The sequence below is a fragment of the Stegodyphus dumicola genome, chromosome 11 (genome assembly GCF_044657685.1).
Source record: "Stegodyphus dumicola isolate Sdum_Otavi_A_Nest chromosome 11, ASM4465768v1".
NCBI lineage: Eukaryota > Metazoa > Arthropoda > Arachnida > Araneae > Eresidae > Stegodyphus > Stegodyphus dumicola.
In genome coordinates, this window is record NC_140778.1 from 128253900 (window position 1) to 128266418 (window position 12519).

At 31.6% G+C, this 12519-nt stretch overlaps 1 protein-coding gene and 1 pseudogene across 2 annotated transcripts in view; one reads left to right on the top strand and one right to left on the bottom strand.

Moving 5' to 3' along the window:
* Window positions 1-12519, top strand: part of LOC118203735 (neprilysin-2-like) — a 123140-nt pseudogene that overhangs the window by 35847 nt on the left and 74774 nt on the right. The gene's annotated exons all lie outside the window — the stretch shown is intronic.
* On the bottom strand, window positions 1204-5554 carry LOC118203736 (sterile alpha motif domain-containing protein 3-like). Its single transcript, XM_035376022.2, has 4 exons — window positions 4870-5554; window positions 3993-4306; window positions 2674-2859; window positions 1204-1566 (listed from the first exon to the last, which is right to left on the bottom strand). Exons 1-4 carry the CDS (start codon window positions 5537-5539, stop codon window positions 1258-1260), a joined length of 1479 nt encoding a protein of 492 aa, XP_035231913.2. The 5' UTR covers window positions 5540-5554; the 3' UTR covers window positions 1204-1257.

The window sequence follows — 12519 nt, forward strand, 5'->3', positions numbered from 1 at the left end:
AAATGTCATTTTTAATTAAAAAGCAAACTATTTTCAAACTTAAAATTTATTTGTTTTTACAAATTGACACGATTTCTTTAGAAGCATAACGTTCTACGTATAAAACTCAATTTTCTGTCCTCCCACAAAAAAACGCGCTAGTTATTTTAGAACTTGGTACTATTTTTCTATTTTCTACATAGAGAAATTTTCTACTTACCAAACTTAAACACACTTTCTTGAATCAAAAGCAATCGTTCCTCTATCCACAGATTTGACTAGTATCAATTATACTCCACTGTGCATCAATGTGCTAAATCTTGTTAATCGTGTTAAAAAATTAGTATTTTAAGTGCCAAAATTGTTAAAAGGTTTTGAATATTTTTTGCCACACCATCCAGTTGTTCTAGAAAATGTTCATGTTCATTAAAAATCTTTCCATTTTTTAAAAAATAATTAAAAATGAAATTTTTGTTATCCATGAGTAAAAAGTAAAACATCTGTTAGATTTCTAAGAGATGATTCTGGTAAAAACTCATTACGTAGTTGAAACCTAGTTGTGAAAGTACGATTTTCATTTTCAACGAGCATATTCGCAGGGGGTTATTTCGGATAATGTTTCATAATTACATTAAGTGTCTGAAACAACTTGTACTGGAAGATGAATACTCAAATAAAAAAAATTGTATAAATGCAGTTAATCTATAAAAATAAGTAATCTGTTTAGTACATATCTCTAGTGAACAAACTGTATTTAGTTTTCATTACAATTTTTACTGACATTATTCACAAACAAATTAGTAAAAACAGCATATATATTGTGTGTATGAAAACTTAATTTTCATCACAACTACATTATTTATTCAAATAATATGAAAAATAGTGTACATTGCGTATGCAATTTTTAATTTTCAGGTGGCAAAATCAACGAAGAAAAGGTGGACCTTTTTACCTGTTTCAGTTTAATCCTTTTCCATTTTTTAAAATAAAAATCTGCAATTTAGTGCACATTCATAAAATGACTGAAGTTAAACGATGAGCAAACGTAAATAAAATGAAAAGTTAATGAACCATATGTGGGGTAAGAAATATCTTCTAGTAACTGCAATAATATTAAAAATATTCATAAAAATAATAAGTTGAATACACCATAATATATTTAAAATTATATCAAAAAAGAGATTATTTCTGTCAAAATGTTAATTTTTAATTAAAAAGCATAGATGACTTTAAAGCATACATAAATTTATTAACAGCATCTATTAGATTTACAAATATTTATTTGTTTAATTTCATTTCAGTTATAATTTTCCTTACAACTGGTGGGATTTTAACAGAAGAAGAAATTTCTGCTAATCCTACTTGCAGGAATAGCATTGACTTAACACCACATTCGTGATATTCCATATCACATGCATAATATGTCATTATTAAGTTGATAACTGCATCAATGAATTCCAAATTCTGCATCAGTAAGTCTCTTTCACATGAGATCGCCCAACGCCCAGCCATCTCTATGAGCACTGGGTGTGGAGGCAATGGTTCAGTTGCAGCTTCACTGGCATTCATCTGAGGGTTAAGTTCATCCTAAAAAAAATAATTTTATATTGTAATGCGTATATCTTAAACGCTACTTAAAAGTCACTCAGGAGTTTTCGGTTTCTTGACTATTTTTAATAACTCCTAAACAACGTGATTTAAATCTTCTTCTAGAAGAAAGGTATAGATGGTAAATCAATTACAACAGACTTTCTTTAAGTATTAAAGTAGACTCTCTCTTAACATACCTAATAAAGAATAAAAGTATAACAGTAGTTTTGAAAATTACAAAAGGCCCAAGTGTTATTTTTTAATTTATTAGTTATTATTATAATTAGAATTATGTTTGACAACATAACTCAAAAGCGCGAGGAAAAAATATTTTATTTAAATCATTAAGTTAAAAAGATTAAAGATCAGGAACAAGGTAAATTTTAATAAAAAAATTATTAAAAATTACTAAATATGAAATTTGGGATACCGATTTTTCTTTTTCTTTTGGCTAATTTAATGCACCAATCATTAAGCTACAGCGAATGCAAAAACGTAAAATCAGATAAAATTGCTACCAAAGGCTTTAATATCAAAGATTTAATCAGCAATAAGCATACTGAAGCGCATTTCAAACATCATGTGTTTGCTATATTAAGTTTCATTAAATCTAACCAAAATAATACTTAAATTTTTAGAATTAGAATTTTCTCTAAACTGTGTTCTAAGGTAGAATAAATCTTTTTGTATTATTATTCTAAGAATTATGCTACGAAAAATCTACAGTTAGATTTTTAGATTTATGCAATTCTGTTTCTACATGAATGGTAGAATAATAATTTTTTTTTCTGCTATTAGAAACATAATTGCTATTCTATCTGTGAATAAAAATATGATTACTTTCCACAGCTTTTCGAAATGCTTAATATTATTTTATTGTATCATCGAAACTTCTTACTAATTTTGTGAAAGAAATTTGAACACTAATACAAAATAAATAAGTAAAGAAATAGTCTGGGGAATTTTTATAATATAAATTTTATGAACTGATGGAGTTACCCACTTAAGCTAATATTTCAAATCGCTGAGCATGTGACAAATCTTCTTGATGACCGACTGAAATATAAAAATTTATTAACATTACCATGTAAAATCAACTATTACCTCTGTAACAAAGAAAGACCATTTTTCGTGGAAAAATTTTGGAATAAACTTCAGTGCAGTTTCTGCAGTTATATTTCGTGTTTTCATTCTTCTTTGTACAATTTCTAAGAAACCTCGGTTGCAAAGATTACTTTTAACTTTTGGTTCGATATCAAAGCCAATCAGACGAATCATCTCTCTAGTCAGCTAAAAGGAGAATAAAAACTGGTATTTAATATTAAAATTTTCTGTACAGGCATACTAAACATTTTCGAAACAAGTACTTGGTAATTCTAGGAAAGCAAGTTACATGGGAGAAAAGGTAAAAATCGTTTAATTTAGAGTATGTTGTAGAGTTGTATGTTGTAGAGTATGTACATTTAAAAACTCAGCATATCTGTAATACATGAGATTTAGAAGATATATGCCGCCCAACCGGTATAGTGGTTAGCGTCGCTGACTGCCATATACCGGTATAGTGGTTAGCGTCGCTGACTGCCATATACCGGTATAGTGGTTAGCGTCGCTGACTGCCATATACCGGTATAGTGGTTAGCGTCGCTGACTGCCGTGCCGAAGGGCCCGCGTTCGAATCCCGGAGAAAGCATGGATGTTTGTAAATGTATAGCTTCGGTGCGACATGGCGGCACTCTAAATATGCGGCGAGCCGAAAGACCTCTCGTGTGGTTTGGTGGAAGGAGAAAGGGGCTGGAAATCCCTGTCCTACCGGATGCTCTCCATCAAAATTGGGGGAGGAACTGAGCTAAACGACACTGTCACCTGAATGGTGCTCAAGGATTTTGCCAACGGCAGGCGTAGTCTAGAGCTCCTTGCCACGAGGAATTTCTTGGGCTTGGGCTGACTACGTCAGACAAGTGAGCATAAGTAACAGCAACTACACCAGAAGGGACACACATACATATATATACATATATACAATTGATACAATATAGGGACATATATTTTTTACGTAATTTAATGCTTCGGAAAAGTTTTATGTAAATCAGGCACTTGAGTGTTGTATGTACAGTTTTTGTGCCTTGTCTTTCCTGGTTTATTTTTTCCAGTATCCCAAGTAACTGCTTATTATAAAAGCTTATAAAGCTTTTTTTTATTAGTAGTTTAATTATTTATAAAATATAAATAATCAAAACAGACTTAATAACTCCCTAACTCTATGTTATAACAATAAATTATTGTATTTTATAGCAAGCTATGAAACATATCATACATTTTTAACAATGTTCGGTGTAAAATTTAGTTATACATTAGCATTCAAAAAAAAGTTTCTCAGTACATATGAATCTAAGAGTATTTAAAATAATAGTTTAAGAACTTACTTGATCTGGTGTAAATAATGCTGGCCACTGTTCTTTTATCTCACTCATTTTAATTCTGGATATTATCTGTTGTCTTCTGAAAGAAAAAGTAACTTCCATTTTTTTATTTATAAATATCCTGTTGAAGTCCTTTTTCATCCATTCTCTGTTCATTTGCTCCTGATGTTGTTGCAGAGTGGATTCATTTTCGCCATCAGGAAAGTCTGGAGCATAATTAACTTCCCCGCATCTCGCTTTCTTAATACCACCATTTTGCAACGGGGATTTATTGGCGTTGAGATCTAATTGCAAAGTGATGCTTCTTGATCGTTTGCCTAAAAGTTAAGTTGCCTAAACTTATTAAAAATACAATACCAAATCGTCTTGCTTGATGATTCAAAGTTAATTTTAAAAAAACATTTGGAAAACAATAAGATCAAAATATGGACTATTTATATTTAAAAGAGGATTAAAGACACTTTTTGGGGGGCGCGAGAAATCAATAATTTAGATGTAATGCGGTACACATTATTTTTTCAAAAAAATATTTGAAATCTGTATGGAAAACCATCTAAGTTTCAATTAAGGTTTTAAATTTAATGTTATATTTATTCTTTTCTAATAAAATTAGGCTTTTCTTAATTCTTTGTTTCTAAAACTAGTTACAGTTTCATAAAGGTAGTTTTATAATTTTTGGTAATAAAAGTGTTTTTAGAAAAAACTTTGAAATATAAAAATTAGCGGTTTTTAACAATAAAACATTTAGGCATAAATATCCACGCATTAGGACAGTAATAAATAGATTAAAACGGCTGTTTAAAGTTTTTCTTACAATTTATCGCAATTCAAACATTTTCCAAGTTTAAAATGTTAAAAAAATTGTTATTAAATTACTTACCAGAATTAATTGATGTTTCATTACATTTACATTTCCTTCTGAGCTCCTGCATGCGGTACTTGAGTGCTATTTTCCAGCAGGAAATGCCATCACCTACTATGGGATCTTGTAAGGATGGGAAATTTTTAATGAGTTTTTTAGTAACATTTGCGTACATTTCGTCTGTTGGATATAAACTGTAATCAGATAGTTCTTTAGATAATATGTCCAATATTTCACGTTTGAGTTTATGAGATGCCTTGTGCAGTTTTAAAGAACTATTATATTCAGTCTCTGCTTTTTGCAATTCATTTCGTGAAATGACAGAAAAAGAGTCTTTTGAAATTTCAAAATCAAGTCCATTTCTCCAGGGCTTTTTTCTTAAATTATTTTTGTTGAGGATGCTCATCTCAATATGACTAATAATATTGGTAGATGGCTCTGGAGATGAATTACTTTTAGAAGCTACATCATCCAAATCTAATACTTTTATGCGACAAAAGTTTTCAATCTCTTCTATATGTTCCAAGTCACAAAATGTTTCAAAGGCTTTATCATAAATTTGAAGTTTATATGTTTCTGGCAGTAAGCCTAATTCTGTATGGACAGTACTTATCAATAATTCCATATCCATAGAATCTTCAGTGATAATTCTCTTAGCTACATTTTTGTATTCCAGCAGAATCTTCATTTTGAACTGAAAAGTATATAATAATAAAAATAATAAAATTTTTATAAATATCTAAATTTATATAATTCATTTATGTAGAATTTGACTTGATTCACAGCATGAGAGCACGAAGTAATATTTAAATGGTTTATTTAATAGAAAGAAATAAAAGTATATAAAGATGAAGTTAACGGTATGCAGAATTAACATAATGATGTAAAGGCATAACATCGAAAGCACAATTAAAGTTTATAAACTCTTGAAGACGTGTGAGCCGTCTGCTCACGTCTGCCCTCCACTCTCGACCAGGTCTCAGCGCTGTCTGGGATGATTCTTACTGCGCTGGGTGATGCTATACTGATGACGTCATAACGGGCAATTCTCATTCAGCATTGGACGGTATGATTTCCCACAGCTTCGGCCAGCCTGAAGAGGCATCGTCCTCGATGTCTGTTGAATGGACATCACTATCATGTACCTGCAAAGAGAATAAAAAAAAAACAAAAAAATTAAGAAAAAAGAGTATCAGGTCCTTAGGCTTTGAGCTGATACAAGCATTAAATCAATTTGACCATGGCTTCATATGGTCAGCCGCAGTAGATGTCAAATTTGGTCCTTCATGGCATCCTACTTTCTCGACTTCATATCTATCATTTAATCGAACAGCTATGATTTTATACGGTCCATGAAACTTAGGTCGTAGTTTCAAACCAGTCCCATATTGAGTTCTCTGAATGGCTACCAAGTCGCCAATCTTGTATAGTTTCGGTTTCTTACGTTTCTTGTTGAATTGTTTACGATTCTCTTCTTGTATCTTCAAAATGTTGTTTTTCGCATCTTCTCTCATTTCATCACGTTCTTGCATCAATTGTTTTAGATATTCTTCATTCAATATTTCACTAATTCTCAAATCTTCTTTATTCTTCATTTTCGTGCCTATGAGAAGCTCAAACGGTGAATATTTCGTACTTCTCGTAGTTGTACTGTTGATTATTCTCTGAACATCTGAAACATATTTAAACCATTTCGTTGAATCTTCATGTGATAATTTTGACAAAACAGGAATCAAAATTCTAAGAATTCGCTCAATTTGTCCGTTACCTCTTGAAATACCGGTAGTAATTTTGACATGTTCTATTCCTTCTTCAGTACAATAAGCTAAAAATTCTTTCGATGTAAAGGCACTACCTCGATCTGAAATGATTCTCGCTGGATTTCCAAATACAGTCTGTTGTTGCTTCAATTTTGAAATAACTTCTTGCGTAGTTGGTGATTTCACTGGATAGAACCAAGTAAATTTCGTAAAAGCGTCGACAACAGTTAGAATGTGTTGGTATCTCTTGTTCGTCGATGGAAGAGGTCCAATAAAGTCGATATGATACGTACTCAAAGGAACGTTTTCTTTTGGTACAGGATGAAGAAATCCTTCTGCTTTTCCTTGCTTCTTGTTGTACAGTATACATTCTATACAGTTAGCAATTACTTTTTCAACTTTACATTTCAGTCTGGGAATATAGAATTCTTGCTCTACAGCATTCACAGTTTTATCTACAGCAAAGTGACCTTTTTTACGTACCTTCTGTATGATTTCATTCTGTAAGGATTCTGGCACTAGTAGAAGATCTTTACCATTTTCAAATTTGTACAAAATATCATTTCTCACGAAGAATCCATTTTCTTCTCCCTTCTCAACTAAATTCTTGATTAACTTCACATGTTCATCTTCATTCTGTTGTTGTACTAACCGAATCTTCTCAGTTACATCGGATGTGTATGATGTTAAAATTAAAGCATTTCTACTTAAAGCATCAGCATGTTTCATTTGGCTTCCTGAACGATGTACAATTTCGTAATCGAATTCTTCAATAAACATTGCCCATCTCGCAATTTTAGGAGTTAAATCTTTCTTATCTAAAGTTTTCTGAAAAGCGCTACAATCAGTTACAATTTTGAATTTAGTCCCTAACAAATAGTTTCGAAATTTCTTCAGAGCTTCTATTACTGCAAGGGCTTCTAATTCGTAACTACAGAGTTTCTCTTGCTGCGGTGAAGTCTTCTTACTCATATACTGGATTGGGTGATAATTACCATCATCAGACAATTGGAGTAATACCGCACCAAAGCCTTGACTACTAGCATCAGTATGAAGTTCTAATGGATATCCTTGCCTAAATATGTGTAGAACAGGTGCCTGAGAGAGAATTTCTTTTAATCTGCAAAAAGCTTCCTGTTGTTCGGAATCGAACTTAAAACCAATACCTTTTCTAAGTAAGTCACTAAGAGGTTTAGCTATTTTAGCATACTGAGGAATGAATTTACGAAAATAACCTGTTAGTCCTAAAAAGCTTTGTAGTTGTTTACAGTTACGCGGTTGTGGAAAGTTTCGAACAGCAACAGTTTTGGAAGGCGATGGTCGAATAGTTCCGTTTTCAATTACATGTCCCAAAAATTCAATTTTACGTTTTAAGAATTGGCACTTTTTGAAATTTAGTTGTAATCCATACTCGAAAGCAGTTTTGAATACTCTTTCTAATTTGTCTAAACATTCAACTTCATCATTAGCCGGTATGACTATATCATCCATATAAATAATTAGTACACCTTCATTTAACAAGTCACGAAATACTGAATAAATATACCTTTGAAAAACATTTGGACTAATACATAAACCAAAAGGAGCTTTAAGAAATTCGTAGATACCATTATGTGTTACAAATGCGGTATATTTGGTGCAATTTTCGTCTATGTCTACATGGAAAAAGCCATTTTTCAAATCTAGTGTCGTGAAGACTTTTGACTGTTCTAAGCGATCAAGTACTTCCGGAATTAAAGGTAGTGGAAATTTGTCTTTAATAATCTTCTTATTTAATTTCCGATAATCTATACATAAACGTTTCGAATTATTACGCTTGTTACACAAAACAATAGGCGCCGAATAATTAGAATTGCTAGGCTTTATTATGCCCTCTTTCAACCATTCCTTAATTTGATCGTCAACGATTTTTTGTTCCGCGAAAGACATGTATCTTCTATTTTGACAGACAGGAGTATCATCGCATAAATTTATTTGCATCTTGAAGTCAGATTGTCTATTTTTCCGTGGTTGGTACGAATTAATTAAATTACACAGTCTTTCTTTATGTTCTGCATTCGAAATATGCGATAAATCAATCTCGTTGACAGAAATAGCATTCACCAGATGTGAAAGGTAATTATTTCGGGACTTTTGTTTACATTAACAGAGACGCCAGACGATCGCGAAGGATCATAAGCATTCTTCAATGAGACAGCAATATTCAAATTTCCCATAACGCAACGAACGTTAGAATTTCGAGATGACTCAGCAGTTATCAAGTTTACATTACTTTTATTCCGATGAGAAATTATTTGAAGGCCATTCTCAGTAAAAGAGAAGTTAAACTGATTCAATACATCTAAACCTAATACAATTTGATTACATAATGACTTAACAACATAAATTTTCGTACGAAGTAAAAAACTATCAATTGAAATATCAGAAATAAAAAAGCCGATAGGGTACGTTTGTTTTGATTCAATTCCGTTTAATGTGATATCACTACAATTTAAATTAGGAGAACCAATCTGCTTGTATAACTCTACGCTGCATATCGTTACATCTGAACCAGTGTCAACTAAACTATTAACTAAATGATTATTTATTTCTACAGTCTTCCTAATTCTATCCTTGTCACAAATTCGTTGTAATAAAGCTGCTTGATGTGTCTCGGGGGTCTGCTCTGGACAGTTTGTTGAATAATGCCCGAACTTCTTACATTTTATACATTTTACACCCTTTGATTTGTTTACACAATGCTTAGAATAATGCCCTAATTCCTGGCAATTAAAACATTTGACCTTATTAACGTTAGATTGATTTCGGTTTGATGACGAAAGCTTACTTCTATCTTTAACTTGAGTGTCTACTTTCGGTTTCGGATTTTTAAACTTATCATTGTCCGATCTCATTTTATCATAAATTTTAAGCCTTTGTTTAAATTCAGATATTGTTTCGCAACCATATAGTATAGTTTTCCTAACCACAGAATCGGGAATACCATCAATAACATATTTAATTAATGAAGCATCTTCAATGTTACCTCGCGAACACATTTCTTTCATTTTCAAAAAATACTCATCTAAAGATTCATTAGGCATTAATTTACGTTTACATAACATTTCATGCAACTCAGCAGAATTAAAAGCTTTACCATATTCAGATTTCAAAAGATTTTTTAACTTACACCAATCATTAACTTTAGGTTCACTCTGAATAAATAGTTTCGCTTTACCTTTTAATGATCTTTTAGCAAAAACTAATTTATGCAAATCACTTAATTTCAAAGAATTTATAATATCTTCAAATTCATCAATCCATTTATCAACATTTTCATATGCATTACCAGAAAAAGGATTAACAATACTTTCAATATCAGAAAAACTAAGATGAGGTTTAAAATGATCTTGAATTGGAAGCTGCATACTGTTGTTTACTTGAGACTCATTAAAACCAGGATTGTCTCTTTGATTATCATCAAGCATTACTTCAGAAAATTTATTAATAGTTTCATCTTCAATATCACTATTTTCTTCATGCAAAATATTTTCAAATAATACAGATAAATCACATAGGTAAGAGACAATTCGGGTTACGACTTCCGTTTTTAAACCTTCTGAATTTATGCACAGTACATTGCAAACTTTAATTAACTCATTCAAAGTAAAACTATTCTGCACTGCATCTATTTTCTTATTAAATTCTTCGGAATCTGGTTTAAAAATAAAGCCAGAAAATTCACGTAATCGTTTCCGGTTATTTCGGTCTCCATCAGTATTAAAAATAAGCTTATGCAAACTTTTGATTTCAGAACTTTTACGGTTCTTTAAAGCTGCTTCCAATTCTGGAATTTCTACTAACTTCATATTGGAAAGAAAGTTTTGTACTCACCCGACAGATGATCGTCGTCAATTGGGTAATCCACACTTTATACGAGTAATCCAATAAATAGAATAACTTGTGACAACAGTTCACTCAGTTCACAGTTCAAAGCACAGTTCTACTACTCGCACATTTTGGAATTCGAGGCCGCACGGTTGGTCGCCATATTTTTTTGTAGAATTTGACTTGATTCACAGCATGAGAGCACGAAGTAATATTTAAATGGTTTATTTAATAGAAAGAAATAAAAGTATATAAAGATGAAGTTAACGGTATGCAGAATTAACATAATGATGTAAAGGCATAACATCGAAAGCACAATTAAAGTTTATAAACTCTTGAAGACGTGTAAGCCGTCTGCTCACGTCTGCCCTCCACTCTCGACCAGGTCTCAGCGCTGTCTGGGATGATTCTTACTGCGCTGGGTGATGCTATACTGATGACGTCATAACGGGCAATTCTCATTCAGCATTGGACGGTATGATTTCCCACATTTATATATTACATTTATATATACAATCTTAAATTAAGGATGTAATTCCGTGATGAAGAGTCACACATCTTTTTTTATATCCTGGTGTATCATAAATAGGTAAAGGATAATAAATTTGCAAATCTTTTAAAGCTAATAATATAAATCTATTACAAGAAATTAGTTCATAAACGTGCAAATGTGCATTATATACATGTTCATTATATTGGAACCAAAAATATGGCTCATCCACAATCCATATACTCTGTACTTCAACAAATGCTTTATGTTCTTTTGAAATCAGAACATGGTTTTTCTTGCAGTTCATACTAGTCATCTTGATATTTTTACACTGTGTATAGAAACTTTGTTTCGTATTTATATGATCTAAATTATTTAATAGTTGTGCTTTAATTAAAGATCTATGGATTGGAGTTGTATTACCAGTAACTACTTCTGGATTGAAAAACTTTTGTCCGGATAAGTGGTATGCTGACAAAAGACTAATTTTTTCAGCTGCTGTTTTCAGAGGATTTTTGAAATTTCCTCCTGATTTCAATATAGACTTAAGGTAACAGTGTTTTCCTTCAAATCTCATGCACCAATAATTAACTGGTGGGCCAAAATTCATGACTGCTTCAGGGTAATGCTCCAGGTTGTGATTTTTGATTTTCAGTCTTTCATTAGGAAAAATATCAATAAACATAGATAAATGTAAGTCTATTAAGTATTTTAAGTATGAAATCATCTCTAAACTCAGTTCCGGAGATAATACCAATTCTACTATGTTTTTTAATATAATTAACAAGCTCCAATAATTACATGAATTATCTTCTGGAATAAGGTCTCCAATCATGAGTGGTAATAGTTTTATTAAAGTTTTATTTGCTGAAGCATTACCACCTACTGTGTTCTTAGCACTAAAATTAGGGTCTATTTTGTAAATTTTGTTCGCTTTATCAGACCCCTTGAAAACAAAAGATTTAATACGTTCATTCAGTAAGTCAAAATTCAGATAATTATCTAATATAAGATGTTTTAATATCAGGGCTATCTCATACGGAACAATACCTTCCAGCAAATCATGCATTGCATCAGGAGGTAATCCTTCAGTGACGTGAAAATATCTGAGCTCATTAAATGGGCAATTGCTGTTAATACCATATATCACTTCATTACTTTTATCAATAGCTATCTGAGATAAATGATAAGCATAATTATTTTTCGTCCTCTTAATCGAATCAATGTTTACTTTGCCAATATCTTGCTTTTGACTAAGACAGTGTCTGCAGACGCGAGAGGTGTTTGAGGAAAAGGATGTGCTAAATCCACCTAGAAAATTTGATGATAAATTATCTCCAGAAATATAAGCAGCACTTCCTTTTAAGCATCTTCCTAGTTTTACAACGTAGATCCCCTGAGTTTCCAAAACCTTCAAATCTTCTAGAAGAGGTTTCACTGTATTCTGTAGAGAAAAATTTTTCATGTCTGTGTATCATAAAGAGACATGGTTGAATAGCTTGTAATTGTGAACGATGGTTGGGAATGATGTTAAGAAGTGTGTAATAAAGG